This window comes from Ilyonectria robusta, assembly GCF_021365365.1.
Source record: "Ilyonectria robusta strain PMI_751 chromosome Unknown BGZ61scaffold_23, whole genome shotgun sequence".
NCBI classification, from domain to species: Eukaryota; Fungi; Ascomycota; class Sordariomycetes; order Hypocreales; family Nectriaceae; genus Ilyonectria; species Ilyonectria robusta.
The window spans coordinates 604036-626831 of NW_025764457.1; the positions used below are offsets into that span (position 1 = coordinate 604036).

Genomic DNA, 22796 nt, shown 5'->3' on the forward strand with positions numbered 1-22796 from the left:
CCGCGATACTACTGCGTACTCTTCTGCTATGGCTGCTAACGAAGAACAGCCACGCTCCATTAAAGGCCTGGATTTCTATATGTCTGATCTGTTGTCAAGCACAGGTGGCCCGCTTCTCCCAAGTCGTCTCAACAACCGACGCCAACTCCTGAATCGTCCGCGCGTCCCGCGGCACGGTGTGGCCCTTGCCATGGTCAAACATCATGGCGGTGTCTTCATCGCACATGCTGTAGAGCGCCATGGCGCCGTGGATGTATGGGTCGTTGCAGCCGACGATGTGGCACGTGGGCACGTCGATGATGTCCTCGCATTCGTCGGCGAGGAGGCATTGCACTGAGCCGCCGTTGAAGCGGACCGGCGGCCATCCGGCAAAGAAGATGCCGTACTGGAACACGGTTAGAGAGGAGAATACTCGAGGCTAGAAGGAACGCACCTTGATGTGCCGAGGAATGCCCTCCTCTTCCCAGCGGCGGCGCTCTTCGAGAATGAGCGTGGCAGCCGTCATGGCGCCCTCCGAGTAGCCAAGGATGCCCTGTACGCCCAGTTAGTTCTGTGGCCAATCGGAGGATGTGTATAGACATACATCGATCGTGGGGTCCTCCTCCAAGATCTGGAATATCCTATTGAGGGTGGATTTCACAGCGGGGGCGGTGTACATCTCCTTGTCGCCCACTAGTCGCCGGATGGTGTCCTCGGCCGATATGCCTTCGGGGAAGTCTCGGATCTTGCTCATCATGTCGTCCATCTCCCCGATGCCATCGAAGTCAATGAAACGGTAGAGGGGCGGCTGACCAAAGTAATTGTCAAAGCCGGTAGGGGGCTTAGCATCGTGCCCCCCGTCAATCCATCTGAAGGTGGCAGAGCTAGACTTCTCAATTTCCTCGGTGAACCGGCCGAGTTGGACTTTGAAGTTCTGTGAATGTCAGAGGCTGCGCGTGATTGGACGATGTCAAGGGAGTATCTAGCTTACCTCGGCACTGCCGAAGGCACCGTGGAGGCAGAGAATCGTCATGGTTGCAGACTGTTAGACTTGGGGAATGTTGCACTTGGAGAAAAGCAGAGAAGTTGAGGATGATCTTGTAGCAATGAATAGGTGTCGACCTCGGCTTTTAATTGAAGACCATCGGCCTCTTTCCCGGCGCTCTCTTCTTCCGTCGGGCGAATTTTACCTCTTGTTAGACCCCAAAAGTCCCGATCAAGTGCCAAAACAAAGTTGAGACGATACATTACCATCTTCTCTCGAGGGAATGCGGAGACACATGTCACGTCACATCTCAGTGTGCCGTGTGCGGAAAGATTCCTGTCCATCCAACCAAGACTCCCGTTATCAGTCGTCCATCTATCTTGGTTGGCGATAGCAAACGGCAGCATGTCTTCACGATCCTAGACGGGGCTGCTGGCCCGGTCTTAGTAGAGCGGGATAGATAGTGTTCAGCCATGGCCAACTAACCTTTGGCTCGATTATTTGACCGCTGCTGGTGATTCGGCGGTGGAAGAGATTTGAGACAGGGCTGAGAATGGCGCTTGCGTACCTATTGAGTCGATTGCCGTGAGTGGATGGAGCTGGACTATCTGTAGCCACATTATCCGTCCTGTCACGCCAACAAAGCCAAAGACGAATGAGTCAGGCCCCCTGGCGATCCGATTGTCCTAAGGATCTGAATCAAGGTTTCGGCTTCGGTGATGGGTTTAGCTTTTATGAGGGTATTCTTTCTCGATCCTCGGTCTTTTCCCCCGAGAGGCCCACATTCCGTTTGCAGCGTTTCTACCAGTCCAATTGTTGAGGAGCGAGGACATGATTATGCAGAGAGGATGAGACTGAAGCATTTGACTCGTGGTTCGTGCGTGTTCCTGACTCGTGAACTCCACCTTGGGCACGGAAACCTCTCGATAGAGGCCATTCCAGGCTCTCAGAGCTACCCCCACACGCTCGGCTCCCTTGCATTTGCCCTTTATGATTGGATAGACTATGGGGTAGTTTGATACGTTACAGCCACTGTCATGTGTCATGTGAAGAAGCTCCGTGTCCCCGTCGATCAGCGTCACTATTGTACTATCAAGAAGCATACCAGATGCGGACGGGATGATGTCTCTGATCTATCCGAGGAACAACCGAGATATGTGATCATTGATTTCGATCAGATACATTAGTCGGGTGGGTGTTTTACTTGCGTGGGGGGAGGATGCCTTATGTCAATGTAGCGCTGTGCTTGACACTGAACGTGGAATGCGCTTCTGTCTGCAATATCTCCCCGAGTCATAGATCCCATTGCACTCGAGGAAGAGCTACAATCTCAAGCACATGCCACTGTGAGGGAGTACCCGCCTATTGAAATGTAGACAAGGGCATTTTAGACTGACAAATGCCAGGCCAAGAACTGAGACATCCTTGTATGCGAATGGGGCTAGAAGCACCCCCTCTTCCACATAGCTGGCCATTGTTCGGAAGTATGCTATGTCGGTGTCGTCAGAGTAAGGCCGCATAGTGGCCCGGAAAAGGAATACAACCGAGAGGAAAATAAAACGGCCGTGTTGCGTCTAGAGACTTTCAGATTCCGGACGCGTTGAGTTTGCATCTCGGCCAATTTCAAACACATTGATAACGAAACGATCGACAGTTCACCGACTCCCCGTGCGTTCGCCCTACATCTCTGAAAACAGTAGTCTGACTATGACAACTCGGCCGGGGTTCCACTATGCAATATCGCACAAGCCCCTCAAGTAGGGGGTTTCTTGGTCATATGCTGGACCGAGATCGAGAACGGCGAATGGGACCCACCGATAAGCGGTTGTTTAATCACGATCGTAGAGTCGGCGGATACACCCGAAGTTGCTGAAGGGTGCGGTGTCTCATCATGACAATGGTCACAGGGCAATTGCACCGATATCTCGGCCGTGGATCAAATACATTGCACATTAACGGCAGTTCTTTAAAATGGGTGATCCCCTCCATGTTTTAACCCAGGATCCAGGCTCAAGGCTCCAGCATATTATTGCATTATCCCCTTCTTCACCCATCTCCGGTCCTCATCCACCCATCATGTCCACTGCCAACACGCCCAACATGGCGCCAATTGCCATTGTGGGCATGTCGTGTCGTCTCTCGGGTGACGTCTCCACTCCCGAGGACTTCTGGACTCTGCTCTCTCGTTCGCGAGACGGATGGAGCCCTGTGCCCGAGGACCGGTTCTCGAGCGATACCTTCTACCACCCGAACCCGCAGAAGAAGGGTTGCTTTAACTTCAAGGGTGGCTACTTTATGAAGCATGACTTGTCTAAGTTCGATGCGCCGTTTTTCCACATTACCGCGCCAGAGGCGATGGCGATGGGTACTTGCTCCGATCCATGTTAACCGAGTCAGTTGAACTAACACCTCATAGATCCACAGCAAAGGCAACTGCTTGAGTGTACTTACGAGGCGCTCGAGAACGCCGGCATGTCGAAAGAGTCCATCGCCGGGCGCAACATGGGTGTCTTTATTGGAGGAACCTCATCAGACTACCACCTGGGAACGCTGAAAGAACTTAATCAGATGCCCATGTTTGATTCAACGGGCAACCACCAGTCGATCCAGGCGGGCCGTATCTCATATTACTTCGACCTTCGGGGTCCTTGTTTTGCAGTCGACACCGCCTGTTCGTCTGGGTTGTATGCGCTGCATTCAGCCGTCCAGTGTATCCGCTCCGGCGAGGCGGATTCGGCCGTTGTAGCGGGCTGCAGTCTGCATCTACAGCCCGATGAGATGATCTCCATGTCTATGCTGGGGTTAGTGATCCTGTAAATTCTGCCCAACTTGAGGCTGACACCATTAGTATCTACAACGACGACGGCAAGACATTTGCCTTTGACCACCGCGCCAAGTCCGGCTTTGCGCGAGGTGAAGGTGTTGGCTGTCTGGTCCTCAAGCCTCTGGACCAAGCCATCAAGGACAACGACAAGATCCGCTCTGTCATCGTCAGCACTGGCATCAACCATGACGGAAAGACAGTTGGTAAGAAGTTTCACACGCAATCCAAGTTCTCGCTGACAGTTCAGGCCTCGCCACACCCAACGGCTCTGCACAAGAACAGCTCATTCGTGATGTGTACGCTCGTGCAAACATCTCCCCCGAAGACACCGGCTTTGTTGAGGCCCACGGCACAGGTACCAAGGTTGGTGACCCTATCGAGGCCGGTGCCATCTACCGCGTCTTCGGGCCTGGGCGCACAAAGAGGTTTCCCCTATACATGGGTTCCGCAAAGACGAACTTTGGCCACTTGGAGAATGCAAGCGGTCTGGTTTCCATCATCAAGGCGTCCTTAATGCTTGAAAAGGGCTTCATCCTGCCGAATGTCAACTTCGAAAAGGCCAACGAAGCTATTCCTCTTGACGAGTGGAATATCAAGATCCCCCACACAACTCGGCCGTGGCCCAAGAACAAGCGCTTTATCAGTGTCAACAACTTTGGCTTTGGTGGCTCCAACGCTCACGTAGTGTTGGAACGTCCTCCTCTCACAATTTCAGACCTGCCACAGAGCTCCAAGAGCGAGGTCCCGAAGCTATTCGTGCTGTCTGCCAACGACGAGGAGGCGGCAAAGCGCGTGGCATCACAGCTCGGCGTGTACATTGAACAGCACCCCGAGGTTTTCCAGAAGCGTCTCACCAGCGACATTGCCTACACACTGGGTCAGCGAAGGACGCATCACTCCTGGCGCATTGCCCTCATTGGTAAATCGTGCGATGACCTCGTCGTCTCTCTGAATGGAAGCGGCGCCATCCCTGCGCGAGCACCTACCATAGATCCCAAGGTGGCTTTTGTATACACTGGTCAAGGAGCACAATGGCCTCAAATGGGCAGAGAGCTCATGGATACCAACCCCGTATTCGCCAGCACTGTGACTGCTGCCGCGGCTCATTTGAAGCAGATTGGTGCGGATTTCTGTCTTCTGGAGGAGCTGTCCAAGCCCGAAGGAGAGTCCAACATGGACAAGGCACACATTGCCCAACCCATCTGCACAGCCATTCAGCTAGGTCTCACAGACATGCTGGCCAGGTGGGGTGTCAAGCCTTCTATGGTCATGGGCCACTCCAGTGGTGAGATTGCTGCCGCGTACGCAACTGGTGCCATCACCCTCGAGGATTCCATGGCAATTTCCTACCATCGTGGCCAGCTAGCCGCCAAGTTGATGGCCAAGAACCCCGGTCTTCGCGGTGGTATGCTTGCCGTTGGCGCTGGGGCTTCTGAGATCAAGGGAATCATCAAGGTTCTTGGCCTGCAGAACATCACCATTGCTTGCGAGAACTCGCCGAACTCGGTAACGGCTTCTGGTGATGAAGATGACGTTGACAAGCTTGCTGCCGAGCTCAAGAAGCGAGAGACCTTCCACCGCAAGCTGCGAGTTGATGTGGCCTACCACTCAGCTCACATGCAGCTTGTGGCAGATGAATATATGGAGTCCATCAAGGGCATGACACCCAAGATAAAGGAGGAGGTGACATTCTACTCGTCTCTGCTCGGCAACAAGCTGGACCTCACAGCATCGCTTGGTCCTTCATACTGGGTTGAGAACTTGACCAAGCCGGTTCTGTTCTCTTCAGCGATGCAGGAGCTTTACAATGACGGAAAGCCTGACGTTATTGTCGAGATCGGCCCTCACGCTGCTCTCAAGGGCCCCATCCAGCAGATCCTGAAGAGCATCAGCCAACAGGCGGCCACTGAGGTCAAGTACTTCTCCTCGCTCGTCCGCAAGCAAGATGCTACCAACACAACACTCAAGCTGGCTGGAGACTTGTTCATCAAGGGCCAGACTCTTGACTTCAGCGTCATCAACTACACAGAGCCCGGTGCGCAGAAACCATGCCTCGTCACTGACTTTGCTCCCTACCCATTCGCACCGCACAAGTACTGGTTCGAGTCGCGAGCGAGCAAGCAGCATCGCCTGAAGCCTTTTGGTCGCCATGATCTCCTTGGTGTTCTGGAGGATACTTACAGCGATTCTGAGCCTACTTGGCGCAACACACTTAATCTCGATGATGTGCCGTGGCTTAAGGATCACCGCATGCAGTCTCTGCCGACCTTCCCCCTGGCTGGATACCTGTGCATGGCCGTCGAAGCAGCGTCTCAGAGGGCACAGTTGAGAGGCCTTACGCGAGAGCAGATTGCTGGGTTCCGTCTTCGAGAGATCCAAGTCTCCAAGGCGTTGATCCTTGACCCAGCTGCTCAATACGAGACCCTCTTTTCGTTGACCCCATACGCTGAGGGAACTCGGTCGTACTCCAACGAGTGGGATGAGTTCCGCATCTCTTCATGGACCGCCGCCAGAGGATGGCTTGAGCATTGCCGTGGTCTTGTTGGCGTTCGACGGCAGCGAAATGCTAACCCTGTGAGCAACCCTCAGCTTCAGGCTGCAGCTGCTCATCGCAAGCATATCATTGATGTGGCTGGGGCAGAGTTGTCGCTGGACGACTTCTATACTGAGCTTGAGACCCGCGGAGCGGGCTACAGCGAAGCCTTCAAGTTCCAGCCTGGTTGTGGTCTCAAGGCCCAAGGAGAATACTCCGCTGCCACCGTTGTGGTTCCCGATACAGCGTCCTGTATGCCCTCGGTACACGAGACGCCTTCTATCTTGCCCGCGGCATTCATGGATCTCTGCTCGCAGCTGATGTTTCCCATTCTCGGTGCTGGCCGCGGCGAAATGCCATCGCTGTTCATGCCCTCGGCCATCAAGGAGGTCGAAATCACCAACAGCTTCCCCAGCCTGCCTGCTGAGAAGGTCCAGGTGGTCGTCCATGGTCGCCCAGACTTTTCCAGTCCTGGACCTGTTGACTTCGTGATCAGCGCCTGGGATGATGCTCACTCTGAACCAGTGGCCAAGTTTTCCGGCTTTAGGATGACCCCAGTGTCTAGCGACATAATGGATTGTGAGGTCTCGCGATCTTTGTGCTACAAAGTCCAATGGGAGCCTCTTGACAAGACCACCGAGGCTGGTTCCGAGGAAGAGAATGGCCAAGTTGAGGAGACGATTCAGTCAACTGGTGTCGAGCTCAAGGGCGAGGAGTTCGTCATCATCACCGACAAGACCGAGTCTGACCCGTTAGTATTTGCCATTTCCAGCATCTTACAGGCACAGACTGGATTCAAGCCTTCAGTCTCTACCATGGCTGAAGTCCGGCCGTCATCCACTGTCCGCTACATCTGCTTGGCGGAGCTTGATGCACCTCTGTTGTACAACATGTCAGTCACCACCTTTGACCAGGTGAAGAACCTGCTTCTCACATGCTCTTCGATGCTCTGGGTCACCAGCGGTGCGTACCGCTTCGCTGAGAAGCCGGAGAACAACATCGTTCAAGGCCTCCTCCGAACTGTTCGCTCCGAAAACAGCAAGGTTGCGGCGACTCTCGACCTGGATCCCACTTCTCAGCCTCAGCTCGGTCCTTCAGACCATGCCGAGCTCGTCTTGCGGGCTTTGGTGTCGTCGCTCGACACACCGGAGGATGGTTCGCCGGTTGACTTCGAATTCTCCGAAGACAACGGCAAGCTGGTGGTTCCCCGTGTCGTGGGGCATGAGGACATGAACCTCACCGTGTTCCGCGAGACGCAGATCTCGGCACCTTACCTCCAAGACTTCGAGCAGCCTGGACGCCGCCTGAAGCTTACTGTTGGTACACTTGGCGCTTTGGACTCGCTATACTGGAAGGATGAGGCTGATCTTCCTCTCCCCGCTGACGATGTCGAGATCAAGGTAACGGCCACCGGAATGAACTTCAAGGATGTTGTCATTGCCATGGGACAAGTTGCCAGCCCCTACATCGGTGTTGAGTGCAGCGGTATCGTCTCCAGGGTTGGATCTAACGTCACATCTCTCCGAGTTGGTGACCGTGTTTGTGCCATGTCCCTGGGAGCGTACAGCACTTACACTCGCTGCCCAGCAACCAGCGCAGCTCTCATCCCCGACTCTATGAGCTTCGAGACTGCGGCTTCAATTCCCGTCGTTTACAGCACGGCCTACTACGGCATCGTCAACCTCGCCCGCATGGAGCCCGGCGAGAGGATCCTCATCCACGCTGCCTCCGGCGGAGTCGGCCAAGCTGCTATCCAGCTCGCACAGATGATTGGTGCTGAGATTTACGCAACTGTCGGCAGTGCAGAGAAGAAGCAACTGCTGATTGATACTTACGGTATTCCTAAGAACCGCATCTTCTACAGCAGAGACACCGAGTTTGGTGCCGCTGTGAAGGAGGCCACTGATGGCGAAGGCGTTGACGTCGTCATCAACTCGCTTGCCGGCGACATGCTGCGTGTAACATGGGAGTGTCTCGCGCCCTTCGGCCGATTTGTGGAGATCGGTAAGAGGGACATTACCTCCAACACGAGACTGGAGATGGCCAAGTTCGAGCACAACTGCACTTTCAGTTCTGTTGACCTGACGCTCGTTGCTGCCAAGAGGCCCAAGATCATGGGCCGCGTCTTGACTGCTGTCATGAAATTGCTGTCCAAGAACACGATCAAGCCCATCGGCCCCATCACCACCGTGCCCATCTCGGAGGTCGAACTCTCCCTTCGAAAGCTACAGAGTGGTAAGACCTCTGGCAAGGTCATCGTGAGCCACACCAACAACGAACAAGTCAAGGTAAGTAGATATGTGAGAAACTCGATCCATGTTGACTGACGATATGTTAGGCCACTCACCCAATTTCATCCGGTGACCTCCTTCGAGGAGATGTCACGTACGTGATCATCGGTGGAACTGGTGGCCTTGGTCGCTCCATGGCCAGAAAGATGGTCCAGCGTGGAGCTCGCCACATCGTCCTTTTGTCGCGCAGTGGCAAGGCTACCACTGAGTTGGGCAAGTTGATCAAGGAGAGCCAAGCTGTTGGAGCGACCATCCACGTCAAGTCTTGTGACGTCGCCGACGAGGCCAGTGTAAAGTCTCTTGTGGCCGAGCTGCAGCGAAACTTGCCTCCCATCCGTGGTATCATTCACGCTGCCATGGTGCTCATCGTACGTATCTCTAGCTCGCGGCTACAGTTCTTTGCTAACAGTAGTAGGATGTCCTCTTTGAGAAGATGACGTTTGAAGACTACGAGAATGTGACTCGATCCAAGGTCAACGGAGCGTGGAACTTTCACAATGCTCTTACTGATACCCCCCTGGACTTCTTTATCGTCCTGTCTTCGGTTGCTGGTATCGTTGGTAATAGAGGTCAAGCCGCGTACGCCGCTGCTAATACCTTCCTTGATGCCTTTGTGCGCTACCGTGCACGCCAGGGTCTGGCAGCATCTTCACTAGATCTTACAGCTGTCGACGGCGTTGGTTATCTGGCCGAGAACACAGCCCGACAGTCGCAAGTCCTGAAGAACCTTTCAGGAAACACCCTGAACGAGTCCGAGGTTCTGGCTCTAGTCGAGGCCGCAATAGAGGGCAAGGTGACCTCCACTTGCGATGGCCAGTGTATCACTGGGTTGAACTTTGAGAACCCATCATCTCTACCATACTACGCTTCGGACGGAAAGTTTTCTCACCTCCGCAGTGCTGCACTCGCCAATTCCTTGAATGCCGACGGCGCAGATGGAGCAAACTTGTCCATCTCGCAAGAGCTTCAGCAAACCACCGATGAGGAGGATGCTCATGAGGTGGTGACTCTAGGGATCCAGGAGAAGCTGGGCGCCATCTTGATGCTGCCTCCGGAGGTCATGGCCGCCGAGCAGGGAAAGTCATCCATAACTGCCCTGGGTCTAGACTCGCTTAACGCTATTGAGTTGAGAAACTGGATCGGCAAGGAGCTGCAAGCTCACTTGCAAGTGTTGGAGCTTCTGACGAGTGGGACCATGATAGATTTGTCAGCTTTGGTGTTGAGGAAGACAACTCTGAAGGGTGTGTGGACGAAGAAGGAAGAGGCTTAGGATATCATGGACTTTCGAGTGTTGGGGATGGCTGTCATTGCATCTAATTTTCATTTGTATCGGCGTGGTATTAATCTAGAGGGGACGAGACTTAGTCTATTACATGCTCTTAACATGAGCTCGATCATTTCATTATATCTTCATTATTACCCCGACTCTGAAAGCTTGTTGTCGAGCTTCTACGCCGAGATCCACTGCATAGCGCGTCTAGTACAATCTGCAATCTTACCGTCGAGCACCTCGGTTTATTGTTCTGTGGTGTCTAAGCATGTTTCGATCATGCATCATACTTGCGAATATTTGGATTCTGTTCAAGCTGTTTCGGCTCGATGTTATTGTTGCTACTGCTACCTGGATCTTCTGTTCCTCACACACTCCGAATCACCAGTTGACCACACATTTATACGGGACAACAGAATTTGATATTCAGTATACTGAATTATCACCTCCCTGATAACCGGCCTGCTTAGATACCCCCGCCCACCTTCCCAGCCGATGTAGTTAGGATATCAGCGATATCCTTAGGGAACAACTTCAGAAAATCTTCGTCCAACTCGGATGTAGTGCCTATTTCTGTGGAACATCCAGGCTTCGGAGCCTTGCCGTTCAAAACCTCCTTCAGCCAAGCAATTGCTATGGGCGTGCTGACAACCCCGTAGTTGGTGTGGCGAAGGTTGGGCGCAGTATCCCTCCGATAACGGACTGTCCCACCCCTAGCACAGTACTCGGCTACCGCGGCGTCCATATCTTGGATTGGGAGTGCCTCGTCATGAGTAGCTGTGTGCCAGAACAATGGGATTTGAGATAGTGATTTTCCGTCGTTCAAAGTACCGAGAAGCTTGAGGAGAACGGGGTTTTGGATAAAGCGAGGCCAATTGACAAAAAAGGTAGTGATATCTTTGTCTTCAAAAGACGCTAGATTGGCGTTCAGGCACTGATGTAGGGGCTTGTAAAACTCGCCTTTAAACTCAGGCTTGAGTTCCTTGTTGATCAATTCTCTGAGCTCTGTGTACTGGGCGCTTAAGCCTACCAGCACAATAGGTATGAAGCCTGAGACACGTCCGTTGTTGACCCTGGAGATTGGAACGGCGAGGCTGTTGCAACCGCCACCAATTGCTGCTCCAAATATCTTTAGCTCGGGCGCGTAGGTTGGTTGCAACTCAGCGGCCCATTGGGTGACGGAAGCCCCAGCAGAGTAGCCCCATATTGTAACTCTGGCGCTTTTACTAATGCCAGTGAAAGCAGTTGACTGGAGCGTGGCCCGAATTCCGTCAAGAACTGAACGACCTGCCAGCCTGTTGGTAAAGTAGGCGCCATTTGGGCCTTGGTGATCTGGCACAATGACTACCCACCCCTCTGCAAGGGCGCCTTCAAGAAGAAGTAGCTGGGTCTGCATGGTTTTAGAGCCTATGAGCGGGTCTACAGACGTCGACAACAGAAAACCATATGAAGGGGCACAGTCAACCGAGGCACTATTTTCGGCAACCTGATAAGACACGACCTTGTTGAAGTCGGCCTTGTCAGGAATCAGAACAGTAACAACAGTTGCAGTAGCATTGCCTTCATCGTCGGTGGTTCGATAGAGAATCTGGTGACTGGATTCAAGGTTGGCGGGCTGCACACCAAAGCCGGCAATTAAATCTGGTGGCTGCCGATGGTTGAAGATGGTTCCAGAAGCGAAGTTTTCGACATCATCTGGTACGGCGTAGAAGGGGTCTTTGCTGGGTGGCAATAGACGAGATGTGGAAGGGGTAGCGTAGAGCGCTGTTGAGAGGGCCAAGGAGGCGAGCAGGCGGAGAATAGTCCGAGTCATCGTGAAGTAAAAGAGAGTAGGAGATTGAAAACGAGGGAAGGTGAAGGTTTGAGCCCGTGTTGGCTGCTGAACTAGATGAACTCAAGAACAGCATCGAGATCCTTGGAGGATTTATATGGCCGTGGATCGGAAAGGAGACCGAGACAAACATACGAACTACTGCAATTCAGTAATTGCGTGTTCGCGGGATAGTTCTTGGCGGCAACTACGGCAGTGGCGCGTTCCGCAGGCTCTATGTGCCGTTGGTCTTGTCTTGTTACCGTGTCTCATGTCGATCCATCGCATCAAACGACGAGTGCATTTTGAATACATGTGGCTGTGTTGGCGTGTCTCCCGTTCGAACCTCCAATGGGCACTCCATCACTCCAGAATAATTGGTTCCCAAGCTGTCCTTCACTTGCCTTAATTTCCACAGATTCCTATAGTCAATGTGCCGACCCTGAGACATGCAGGACAAAAGATGACATCTGTGCTCAAATTGTGTTCGAACTGAAACAGACGTTGATTTAACCGGAGAAAAAGGACCGCTGAGACCTCTGTGTAATGAGCGAGTTTACAGATCATTTTGATACATCATTATTCACACTGCAAGTCGTAGGTGGCAATGGCGATCCCATTCTTTGATGGTGGAAACACTGCTTGGCGGTTGATCTGGCAGGCTTGCGGGCTTGGTACTCCGCGCTCTTGGCGACGGATCATCATGTTTCATGAATTTATCAAGCTTTCAATCTATGACCAACAGGATGATCACGTATTAAACATGCCGTAATTGTCCAAGTGGATGTAGGATGTACTTGCCATGGATGCCGCCACGGCATTCCATTACCATGCAGGTAGAATACACTGGGTCATGTTACTAGAAACCTGCCCCAGCCAATATGATTCACGACTTCTTGGCGGATGGACGAGTATCTCACCCTCCGACCTCGGGTGGAAACATTGAAGGAATGCACTGCCTTAGAACCGTTAATTTCATTTTCTGTCCGCTGCAATCTCCGCCTCAATATTCAACATCGAATCAGAGAATGGTTATGAGGCGGCGGCGGGGCTTGAGTCATCATTAGATGACGGGATTACACCGTTAGGGGAGGGTGGTGCGCTCGGCGTGCTCTTCTAGGTAGCCCTGCTTGCGTATGGCTACCAGTCTCGACGATTTAAGACGTTCAACTGGTAGATGTAGAAGGGATTTACTTATGTCCGGGTGTCAAAGGGGTGTCACGAAGTTCAAGTGGTCATGGATCAAATCCATCAATACCCGCCATAATATATCCCAACAAGGCCGTTCCAGTCTTTTTAAATTACAATGATTTCGCCGTGGTTTCAATTCAGCAACAGCGACCACACAGCTATTATTACTCCATGTCCACTGAACACATCTACGTACAACCAGTTACTCCGTACACCACCGCTATCCTTTTTAAAGCACGTATCAGGCTCACTACATCCCCTCATCCTGTTCCCTATCTTTGCTAGACGCAAATGTCACTCAAAGCCTCCAAAGTTCCCTTGTAGTTGATCAAACGTATCGAACCCGATCTCGTTCCCGTTTGCATTGAAATCCCCCATGTTGTCCATGTTCGCAAACAACCCAAACAAGTTCTGTGGATCATGGATGTCGGATGATTCCATCATCATGTCATATGATGGTATTGAAGTTTGTCTTTCCGCTGCCGTCATGGTCGCTGGTGGCGGGCAAGTGATGTTCATCATGCTCACATGTGAACCGCTTCCTTCAACTTGCGATCCGTTTTCCAAAGACGACATATGACTCTCAGTTGCAAAGCCACTGTCCGCAATGGAGCTCAGCGGTGTTGCCTGTCCTGGTTGTGGATTGTTGCTCCTTTGGTTGCTCGACAACGTCGCGCCAGTAGATTGGGCCGACCGCCACATATCAAGCAGGTGAGTGATGCCCTCGGTAATGACTCGATCTAGTGACCTCTGTTGGTCTTCTTCCGTACTTTCCTGCCTCATACAATCTGGATCTGACATGATCTGCTCTCTCAGCATGGCCGGGCCAGAGCTATAGCTGTACTCGCGGAAGAGCCGCATCTCCACAGACAGGCCTGTGGAGATGTACGCCGAGACCGGCTTATCAGGGCTCTCGGGGAAAATGACATCCCAGATTGCAAACCATTGGCCTTCTTCGCCCAGAGCAGGGTTGGACTTTTTGGAAAGCTGCCGGTGCTGATCATACGATATCCCCTTGAGCGTAGAGGGGTCTTGGCTCGAACATGATCGCTCTTTGAGGTGGTTCTGCAAGCTGCGTTCAGTCGCGAAGCTCGTCTCGAAACAGAGCTGACAATATCTCTCTGGCGTGTGTCTTCGGGCCAGATGCTGCTTGACGTCTCGAATCCTGCTCAGCTTCCTCGTACAACAGTCGCGGTGTTCCATGGGGTCTTTCTTCAAGAATGGGCATGCAAATGACTTCTTTGAAGCTTCAGCAGCGTCGCGATTCGTTTTCTTCTGAGGTGGCCGCTGGAAGTCATCTTGATCTGCATCATCACTGTCGTCGTTGCCTCGTTTTCTCTTCAAATTAGTCTGGTTTGAAGCCCCTCTCGTGTTGCTGTTTGACGAGCTGGGTGCAATTGTCGATGCGCCAGCTCCTTATCCACTCTCTCCGGCAGACGACGGACACTGCTGTCTGGTTCTGTAACCAGAGAGAAGTCGAAAGAGAACACGCTTCAGGACGACGTATTGGGGGTCGTTGACATCTAGTCGCTCGGTCTCAGAAGAATCAGATATCGAAAGCTGATCTGTGTCGAAAGAGTCGTAGCCGGATTCTGTTGCTGTTACTGATTGGGATTCTTGAGGACTTCCCGAGGCCGTTATGGGAGTTGCGGATGCGTGCTCCTTCAACATGGAGACCCGAGGTGGCGAGCGCCTGAGCGGCTTCCTGGCGACCTCCTCACTTAGCCCCCCCACGGAAAATACGTCGAGCTCCATTTCGTCAGAGGCTGTCACAGTCTGGGGTTTATTCCTTGAGGCGTTCAACGAGCGTATCCTGCTGGGGGACTCGGTGTTTATTGAGCGTGCATCATCTGCTGTGATCGTCGATTAGCCACTTTCGCCTCAAGACAGGCATAATAACACTTACTTCCGCCCAGAGATTCCTGAGATTTGCAAGTACCAATGATATGGCGATCTGAATCCAGATTTGAGCGATCCACAACATTTGTGCCCTTATCGCAGAAACAGGTCTCCGTAGTCGGGCCAAAAGGATGCCAAAGACATATATGGTCAGTCCGGCTCACCAGTCTAAGTGACCTTTCTACTCCATGGGCCACCACCTTTACGGGACAGACAGAAACTTCCTTGGCTTGCACCAAATACAGGAGCACGACCAGGGAAACCTCCAGGCCTCGGTATCCGTCCGGTCGTCGAGCAATGGGATAACCGTGGATGAGGTTTTGTCGCCCAACCACGGATTGCCAACAACTCTGTGTCACCGACGGCATGGCAAGTTCTGGGTTGACGAGGTCATTGATAACAAAACCCACTCGGCACATGCCTCGATAGCTCGAGCTTTGCGGAGTCGTGGGCCCAACACGGATGATGTCGATCAAGGGAGTCACGCGACTAAGTCTATTTCGAAAAGCGGTTGAAGAGGCGCATGCTAACCAAGCGAGCTGCTCACCACACTCGGCGATGAAGTAGGCTGGTCCGCTGGCTTTGACTACCATATTGGATCCGGATCTGCCCACGACAAGTGGTGCATTTGCCGGCGACTTGCCTAGTCATGATAGACACATCAGTACACGGAGGCAGACAGGGCCATTAGGATGGGGGTACTTACCGGATTCCAGGTTCTTGGGATTCCGAATTCCCTCTTCAAGCACTTCCAACATCTGTAAACCGTTTGCAGGCCACGTTTGACTCATGTACTGCTTGATTGTGAGTACTTGGGCCTGATTTACTGATCCCGTCACAACCAAGTCTGGAAAGAACCGCGGCGGTCGTGACACAGGCTCGGCCGTTGCACGTTCAAGAGGCAGGGCAATTCCCAGGTGCCCTCCGAGAACAAATGTCATTTCGTGCCTACTCGGGGCATACCGCTTGCTGATGGTTCCCGTCGGGAGCTTTTCCATCAGTCTTCGGCGAATACTCTCATTCGCCATGGTGCATGAGGACGAAGAGGTTGTCGCTTCTTGCTGCAGCGTCACTTCCTTTTTACAAGTGGCAAGGAACCACTTGTACGCCTGGCTGTCGAAGATGACTTTCTAGTATGTCGACAGATTGATGTTTTCAATGTGGTCGTCCTGGTCTTCGTCGTCGTTGACGCCGTGGAAGTAATCGTCGCCGTCAGCTGCCGGAGTGGCATCTTCGCCATCCCTGCTCCGCCACATGGACATCTTATCAAGCAGAGGCATCCCTTGAAGAGTAGGGCGGCAGTTTTCCAATGGCTCTTCGGCGTCATGACTGAACATGGCTTCAAGTTGCGATACCACCTCTCTAATGTTTTTGATTAGTATTCATAGACCATCGATCCCTGTGTCGAAATACTCACTTATGTTGTTGATGAACGAAATACATAATATCTCTGTTGACTTGCACAGCACAGTCGTTGCCCAGCCGGACGGCAAAGGCCTTGATGAGATCCGGCAAGATTTTGGACACCACCGGCCACGTTTTGGCGTTGACAGAATCGTTCAACTTGCTATAAATGTCGTTGCAAATCTCGGAAATGTAAGTTTGGGCTCGCGCAGGTGCAACAGTGGTTCCAGCTGAGTACAGTGTTGCAGTGTCGTCGTTGTCAGTACAGTTGGGGCCAGGACTCCCTCTCTTTGCAGTTGGAGACTTGATGCTCAAGTATCCATTCATATTCGGTGCAGAGGCGTAACCGGAGTCTGTAAAGGCTCCCTCGTCTTTGAAGTCACGGGCAAATTCTTGGGGACCAGGGGAATCGAGCTTGTCGAATCCATCAAAACCGCTTTTTGTGCCAGTCAGGGACTCATCAAAGTCAATCTCAGTGAGTTGGCTGGGGGCCGAAATCACCTCGCCTTCGTATACAACAGCTTCAGATCTATCTCCAGCCTCATGGAGTGATGATCTTGACTCTTTGACCACGTGTCGCATCATGTGTTTGGCTAGACTCCGCTTGAAGTACTTGGGATTGCCACGCGGAAAGTATCCGCATGTCTCACAGCGAAATTCGGTGCCGTCTCGCGGTTCATTCTTGGAGTTCTCTGACACCGGTCTCTCAGAAGGAAGAGCCGACTCTTGTTCGATCCGAAGGTCGGTGAGACGTGATTCAAAGTCGCCATCAATGGACCCCGCTTCAGCCTCGACATCAAGAAGTTCCATTAGAGTTTCTTCTGCCCGTGATAGTTCGGCCTCTTTGAATACATACTCCGGTAGTGGTGGCGAGGCAACGGGAGGAAGGGAGAATTCTTCTTTCTTTAAAAGGAAAAGCCGTGCATTCGCCTTTGCCAACTGCTCAGTGTCATTGGATGTAGTTTCCCCCATCGGAGGCTGTTGGGTCTTTCGTAATAGTCCAAATGTGGCTGGTGATGTTGGGTATGGTTCGTCCCGGCTATTGGGATTCCCGTTATGTCGAGACATGAAACTAGGAAGAGATACTAGCTTGGCAAGCTGGCCGCTGAGGATCCTGGGGTTGCCGCCTAGGTGGTGGACCTGACACTGGGTGGCCTGGATATCTTCAGTAAAGTCGCCGCACTGAAAGAAACTATTGGAAGTGGGCGACGATTCCATGAAGAAGTTTGGGGGTTGGTTCAGCTCGATAACAATACCGCTATGCTTACTATTGTCCTCAAGAAAGATGTTCTTAATATGAGAAAATGGATACTCCATCTTGTATCCAGTCTGCCCATTACTGATGTAGTAGGTCACAGTACACTTATCTGGAGCGTAGAAGATAATGAGATCCATCGTGTTCTTTACGCGAGTCCACTTTCCGATGCTCAGGGCCCAGCAGGTAAGATGGTGAATTACTAGCAACACGTGTTAGGCTCGCAATCTACAGGCTCGTGATATCATCCCTGGGTGGTTCAAACATACAGTCTCCTCGACCTCCTTTGAAATCTAAGGCCATACTCCCCGTGGGTCGTTGGCTGAAGAGATCATTACTAGGCGAGACAGCCATCTGAGGTTGAGAAGGTGGCGTAGAGGTGATGGCGAAGTTGGGGACATAGAGCTCGTCGGCGTAGACATCCGTCATCGTCATTTCCGATTTTGGGACGTGGGCGAAGCCTGGAGAAAGAAACTGTGAGTGACTGCTGGCGTTGCCGTAAGGGGTGGAGGTAAATGCTTTGCACCCGTAACAAAACAACTCTCCCACTTCACACCCCCAACCCACTATCAACATAACTGGGAGTAAGTACACCATTCGCCCCCAACACCATCACTTCCACACACGGGGGTGTCGCAATACCTTGACTTTGCTTCGCCTCCTGTGGCGCGTACAACATTGACGCGTCTCGCCCACCTCTTGCCTTGGCATACCCGGGCTCGTCCTCGACATGTACACTCCCCGTGGCATGGGAGTAGTATTGGCGTTGTTCCAGAGGTATCCCGCTGAGACCATCACCAAGAGACCCCCACATCAAGTCGGGGAGGGCCTCCTCTCTGGTCTCGGTTGGGTAAGGGGTTCTGGTCTCGGTTGGGTGAAGGTTTCTGGACTCTTTGCTATGAGAACTCTGACTATGAGCAGCCCTGGATATCCAATAAGATGCACCGATGGTTCGCCAGTTTTCATCCCGGAACATGGTGTTAGCCGGGTTTCGATAGCCTGGACAAATCTGTCCACGCTTTTCGCACTGGGAGCACGAAGGCTCGATCTGATCGCACTGCGTATTTTGTTAGGGATGTCGGCAAAGAAAATGGGGAGAACAAGCGCAGGAGCAGGCATTCAGGCGGCGTCTTGGTGGAGAGCGATGATGGAGGCTTGAGTGACTTGCGGGGGTGCGACTTACGCGTATTTTCCGTTCGCGACAGGCGGAACAGCCCGTGGAGGGCTTGCCGGTGTAGACCATGATGGGAAGTGTCTTTGGAGATCCGAAGCTCGACCAAGAGACCGAGACGGATTATTTTGTTGTTAGAAGCCTCGTGGAACGAAGAGAGTAGGGTCCTGTCTCTAGCCAGCCATGGCTCACTCAGCACTGTTGCCGCTGGTCGTTCCCTCCTGTGTGTGGCATATTGCTGCGATATTGGACCTTGGATTTTCGACTAGGGGATTAGCCTATGCTTGACTGAGGGCTGCGTTGCTTCGTCTCAAGCGAAGCCCGAATATTGCAAACGTCAAGTTGAGACTCTAATCCTCAGATGACTGGAGGCCTGAACAAGGCGGAGCCGCATCAGCACAGCTGTGCCTTGGCTTCTAATTGGTAGACACGACCCCCGCTCAGAGCCCCCCCAGAAGCAGCCAATGATATGCAACAGCACAACTGCGGTATCAATCTGTGATGCCAGTATGTGCTCATGGCGTCTTGGAAGAAGGGAAGAAGGGCCATTATATCGGTGTGATGATACCTTAGTAGGTTCATAGTACACATTGTAGCAAGGCATTCGAATATCAACACTGTCACTTATGTTTGGAAGTTATGATGCTTCATCCAGGGCGTCGGGCGTGAAAAGGAGTGTGATAAAAAGTCCAGGCAACCCCAATGCGAACTCAACCATGAAATATTAGACACAAAGATAGTTTCAATTCTCAATCATTCACTGTACGGCAAATAAGTGGAGCCATCGCACCTGGCTGGGCGGAAGTTCGTCATGTTGTACGGTAAGAAGCGACGGTGAGAAAAAGATGCAAGTCCAGCAAATTAATAACTGAAGGTGACACTGATAACAAGAAGAATGTGATAAATGATGCTTCCGGCATAAAGTTCATTCATTTGGCTACCTTGATGACAAGTTTGAATGGGGGCAGAAGTTAATGCCGCCTAGGTGGATCTCCCAGAAACTTCAGATTCGACCTGGCGCATCGGATTTAATGCCAGCTACGAGTTGATAATTTTTACTCCGGTGGCGGGCCAAGTTCAGAAAACTCTTAAATATTGTCGAATCCAGCTTACTATGCAGGTCACAGAGGGTCTCCGCCAGAGACACAGAGCAGTTGGAAAGTCGTTTGCGAGGCAGTCTTGTTTTGTTCATCAAATCAGTTCCGAGCACTCTAGCCACGAACGCCTCAACTTGAACTCGCAAGGCCCACAGTACAGTGGTGCCAGAAATAGTGCGCAAGAATTGCACAAGATGACTTGGTAGTCACATGCCTTGAGTTCTATTAATCCAGGTTTGGTTCTACATCCAAGAAGTTTTCGAGATCATGGGGGAAATCGCCAAACACGCCGAGGGGCCTCATAAAGTCGGGAGCGTTTGCCAGCCTAATATCGATGTTAGAAATGGAGTGAAGTCGTGATTTAGAGGGAATGGAGAATTCATACCAGTCAACTTGGTCTAATATAGCCAGGCTATCAAACAGAGGGTCTGTTTCTATGTCACTCGACAGGGAATCGGTTGGCAATACGCTACCACCATCCAGGTCAAGTGCTGCCCGCGCTTCATTTACATTCGTTTCACCTAAACGCTTGCCCGTTTCATTCTTTTGGCTGAATAAGCTTTCGGTTCTCACGCTATGCCGCCTCTCCAATGTCGGTTCGGAAGTCGCTGTTTGAGGTGCCTCTGAGCCTTCAAGTCTTCTTGGTCGTAAGGTAGGTTCATAATAAGAGGCAAATGGTTGTTGGAAATGCCCCCCTTCCTTCCCAACTGGAGCTCCTAACGATACTGGTGTCAAAGAAGCCACCTGTATGTCATATGGGGGAAATTGTGTCGTCTTGCTGAAGTTATCGCCTATTGAGGAGTCTGTAACACCCTCGTTTACTATCGTTCTCAATGATCCGTTCCAATCCATGTTGAGAGCAGTTGCGGGTCTCGGAAATACTCCATCTAGTTTATTAAGGAAAGCTCGTAGTGATGATATTTGGTCTTTCGTAATAGGATCTCCACCGAACTGTTGTAGTTCCAAGGATTGGTCAAAAGTATAAAGGTAGGTTTTAACTGTAGGCGAGATAGTAAGAGCTCCCACATTGTGGGTGAGATCTTGTAGCATTTTGTCTAGATCATGGATGGAGCTCCGCGTATTGCTGAAGGCGTCGCTTGTCGCTGCACCAGTGAGCGCCATCTCTTCGACTCTGATAGCCTCTGAAATGCTGTGGGTGGCAATATGCAAATTCAGCAGCTGGGGTGACGCGCATTTATAGGAAGGAACTTGGCATGGTAAAGGCAGTCCCTGTTTCCAAGTTTGAAAGTTGTGAGCAATTTTCTGGAGCCAAGTTCTCAACGACGTTCCTTCGGGTGGCCTCAAGAGATCATTGAGAAAGCCCGTGAGCTCGGCGAAACAGTTGAAGATGCTCAAGACGTGCCCTGGAATATTTCGTTCCGAGTTATTTCGATTCGATTGGCGCTGGCTAGGGTCGAAAACTGGTTGCCATGCTTCCCACTCTTCCATCCCATCCGTTTGTAGTAGCCCGATAGATTGTATGTCCGACCGCTGAAAGTACGGCCGCCTTCGTAGCCGAGATGCTATTTGCGTTTCCAGGATAAAACATCCAAGAAGCACTCTTCTGGCCCCGTCATCGGTGCGTATGGGTGCCTGTCTGAGAGCCATGGGGAGAACGCCGAGGCAAGTAGCTATAGAGACAGCCCTGCCAACAACGACCCATGCGGAATCCCAGGAGCCACGATCTACCTGAAGAAGGGCCAACACTAATAGGGCACGGACATGTCCAAGTTGGTACTCCTCTTCTTCGTCGGAAATGAGGTCCTTTGCAATGGTGCATAAGCGTTGTGTGTAACGTTGGTTTGGAGAAGAGTCGGTGGGAACATTTAAGCGGTCGCTTTGGTGCGACAAATATCCCAGAACCGCCCAGAGAAACGCACAGTCTCCTCGGGAAAGTGCATCAGGCAACCTGGGGGCTTTCGTGTTATTAGCTAGCATGTGTGCCGCGCGTAGTAAATCGTGCTTTTGAGAAATGGGGAACCAGCAATGTGTATTTGCAAAGTATCGGTCCAACAGATGTGACCAGTGAGGAGGAAGTTGCATGTGGCCGGTTCTGGGGGATATATCTGTCTTGGGCCGCGGCGAGGTGTTTGAATCGGAGTAGAGGTCTACTGACGCGCGCAAGGAGGTTGCATCGACATTGATGTGGTTTGGAGCATCCTCTAATACAACATCGAGGCTAGACGCATCATTGACATGATGGGTAGTTGTTATAGCCACGAGACCTTGAGCCACTCTGTCGTCAAAGGTATTTGTGGATTCGTCCTCATCCTCGATAGCATCATTCGGAACGAGCAGGCGTTCGACTTGTCGAGACACAGTACTCTTCCGCCAGGCATTTAGCAAATCCTCTGCCGTTCGCTGTCCACCAACCGGAGGTCCGAAACACACGGCCGAGTTCGTTGCTTCGCTGTCAAGGATAGACGAGACGCACAATTCGCTTCCCTCGATCGTGCAAAAGACCAAGCCCAGGAGAATCTCCAAAGACCGAACGTAACCTGCCGGAAGCCCGCGCTTTTTCGAGGGCTCGTAATTGCAAGCCCGGCCCGCACCTACGCAGGACCGGCAAGAAGGGCGCTGGCCGTCACATCGATCTTTTCGAGCGCGGCAGGGATTGCATGCGCGCGAGACTCTTGTTCGCGCCTTTTCGTACGACCTCGTCGAGGCGTCATCGGGTTCGTTCCGTGGCCTCTTTCGGTGTTTTCTCCCGGTAGATCCAGGCAAAGGAGCGTCGTTTTCCTGACGGTGCTTGTCGACAAGGTTGGCTTTGTCCATGGTCAATAGTGGTTCTGGGGGTGGGCAGCTTCGCCAACACTGGACGAGGGCATTTGTTGGTCGGGTAATTAACGCAGATAGAATGCTGTGAGCGCAGAAAACCAAGAATCATGCGGTGAAAGGTCTGTCTGTGTCGGCTTGCCAACATGAAAGAGTCGAGATGGGATCTCTACCACCGTCAAAGATTCGGGTCCATCGGCCCTGGTCCTTACCGAGACTCACTACAAGTTCGAATAATGCGGGGATCAAGAGATCGAGGGCGGGAAAAGTCATTTCCGCCCGTTTCTAATTCGCCAGAGTTGGGATAGCGCA

At 52.1% G+C, this 22796-nt stretch overlaps 8 protein-coding genes across 8 annotated transcripts; 1 reads left to right on the forward strand and 7 right to left on the reverse strand.

Annotated features, from left to right (window-relative positions):
- Window positions 1-130: 130 nt before the first annotated feature.
- BGZ61DRAFT_301679 (serine hydrolase FSH) lies at window positions 131-1012 on the reverse strand (the record flags this gene model as incomplete). The annotated part of the gene is made up of 4 exons (XM_046238693.1): window positions 131-385; window positions 434-532; window positions 584-913; window positions 971-1012. Coding segments are annotated over 4 exons (726 nt in total), but the record flags the coding sequence as incomplete, so codon positions are not given.
- Window positions 1013-3040: 2028 nt separating this feature from the next.
- On the forward strand, window positions 3041-9882 carry BGZ61DRAFT_537319 (uncharacterized protein; the record flags this gene model as incomplete). Its single annotated transcript, XM_046254520.1, has 6 exons — window positions 3041-3329; window positions 3381-3753; window positions 3813-3991; window positions 4036-8609; window positions 8660-8980; window positions 9028-9882. The coding sequence occupies 6 exons, from the start codon at window positions 3041-3043 to the stop codon at window positions 9880-9882; spliced, it is 6591 nt and encodes a 2196-aa protein (XP_046099041.1).
- A 466-nt stretch (window positions 9883-10348) lies between these two features.
- BGZ61DRAFT_363313 (putative secretory lipase) lies at window positions 10349-11695 on the reverse strand (the record flags this gene model as incomplete). The annotated part of the gene is made up of 1 exon (XM_046241426.1): window positions 10349-11695. The coding sequence occupies one exon, from the start codon at window positions 11693-11695 to the stop codon at window positions 10349-10351; it is 1347 nt and encodes a 448-aa protein (XP_046099042.1).
- Window positions 11696-12924: 1229 nt separating this feature from the next.
- Window positions 12925-14192, reverse strand: BGZ61DRAFT_108854 (uncharacterized protein). The gene has a single exon (XM_046236911.1). The coding sequence runs from the start codon at window positions 14084-14086 to the stop codon at window positions 13178-13180; it is 909 nt and encodes a 302-aa protein (XP_046099043.1). The 5' UTR covers window positions 14087-14192; the 3' UTR covers window positions 12925-13177.
- On the reverse strand, window positions 14193-15674 carry BGZ61DRAFT_108856 (uncharacterized protein). The gene is made up of 3 exons (XM_046236912.1): window positions 15489-15674; window positions 14790-15425; window positions 14193-14736 (listed from the first exon to the last, which is right to left on the reverse strand). Exons 1-3 carry the CDS (start codon window positions 15571-15573, stop codon window positions 14300-14302), a joined length of 1158 nt encoding a protein of 385 aa, XP_046099044.1. The 5' UTR covers window positions 15574-15674; the 3' UTR covers window positions 14193-14299.
- A 35-nt stretch (window positions 15675-15709) lies between these two features.
- On the reverse strand, window positions 15710-17210 carry BGZ61DRAFT_459752 (uncharacterized protein). The gene is made up of 2 exons (XM_046246950.1): window positions 16200-17210; window positions 15710-16144 (listed from the first exon to the last, which is right to left on the reverse strand). The coding sequence occupies exons 1-2, from the start codon at window positions 17156-17158 to the stop codon at window positions 15913-15915; spliced, it is 1191 nt and encodes a 396-aa protein (XP_046099045.1). The 5' UTR covers window positions 17159-17210; the 3' UTR covers window positions 15710-15912.
- A 641-nt stretch (window positions 17211-17851) lies between these two features.
- BGZ61DRAFT_108862 (uncharacterized protein) lies at window positions 17852-18946 on the reverse strand. Its single transcript, XM_046236913.1, has 2 exons — window positions 18625-18946; window positions 17852-18498 (listed from the first exon to the last, which is right to left on the reverse strand). Exons 1-2 carry the CDS (start codon window positions 18682-18684, stop codon window positions 17992-17994), a joined length of 567 nt encoding a protein of 188 aa, XP_046099046.1. The 5' UTR covers window positions 18685-18946; the 3' UTR covers window positions 17852-17991.
- A 771-nt stretch (window positions 18947-19717) lies between these two features.
- BGZ61DRAFT_592091 (uncharacterized protein) lies at window positions 19718-22684 on the reverse strand. The gene is made up of 2 exons (XM_046256710.1): window positions 20095-22684; window positions 19718-20034 (listed from the first exon to the last, which is right to left on the reverse strand). Exons 1-2 carry the CDS (start codon window positions 22482-22484, stop codon window positions 19935-19937), a joined length of 2490 nt encoding a protein of 829 aa, XP_046099047.1. The 5' UTR covers window positions 22485-22684; the 3' UTR covers window positions 19718-19934.
- Between the last annotated feature and the right edge of the window lie 112 nt (window positions 22685-22796).

Excerpts from the sequence above, each read along its gene's own strand:
- BGZ61DRAFT_108854 (XM_046236911.1), bottom strand. The coding sequence starts at position 14,086 with ATGGAACACCGCGACTGTTGTACGAGGAAGCTGAGCAGGATTCGAGAC.
- BGZ61DRAFT_108856 (XM_046236912.1), bottom strand. The coding sequence starts at position 15,573 with ATGAGTCAAACGTGGCCTGCAAACGGTTTACAGATGTTGGAAGTGCTT. Across the intron at positions 15,426-15,488 it reads TCCCAAGAACCTGGAATCCG|GCAAGTCGCCGGCAAATGCA; the intron begins GTAAGTACCCCC and ends TATCATGACTAG. Across the intron at positions 14,737-14,789 it reads TCAGGAATCTCTGGGCGGAA|CAGATGATGCACGCTCAATA; the intron begins GTAAGTGTTATT and ends CGACGATCACAG.
- BGZ61DRAFT_459752 (XM_046246950.1), bottom strand. The coding sequence starts at position 17,158 with ATGGGGGAAACTACATCCAATGACACTGAGCAGTTGGCAAAGGCGAAT. Across the intron at positions 16,145-16,199 it reads TTCGTTCATCAACAACATAA|AGAGGTGGTATCGCAACTTG; the intron begins GTGAGTATTTCG and ends CAAAAACATTAG.
- BGZ61DRAFT_108862 (XM_046236913.1), bottom strand. The coding sequence starts at position 18,684 with ATGGTCTACACCGGCAAGCCCTCCACGGGCTGTTCCGCCTGTCGCGAA. Across the intron at positions 18,499-18,624 it reads GTCGCGAACGGAAAATACGC|TGCGATCAGATCGAGCCTTC; the intron begins GTAAGTCGCACC and ends CAAAATACGCAG.
- BGZ61DRAFT_592091 (XM_046256710.1), bottom strand. The coding sequence starts at position 22,484 with ATGGACAAAGCCAACCTTGTCGACAAGCACCGTCAGGAAAACGACGCT. Across the intron at positions 20,035-20,094 it reads ATATTAGACCAAGTTGACTG|GCTGGCAAACGCTCCCGACT; the intron begins GTATGAATTCTC and ends CATCGATATTAG.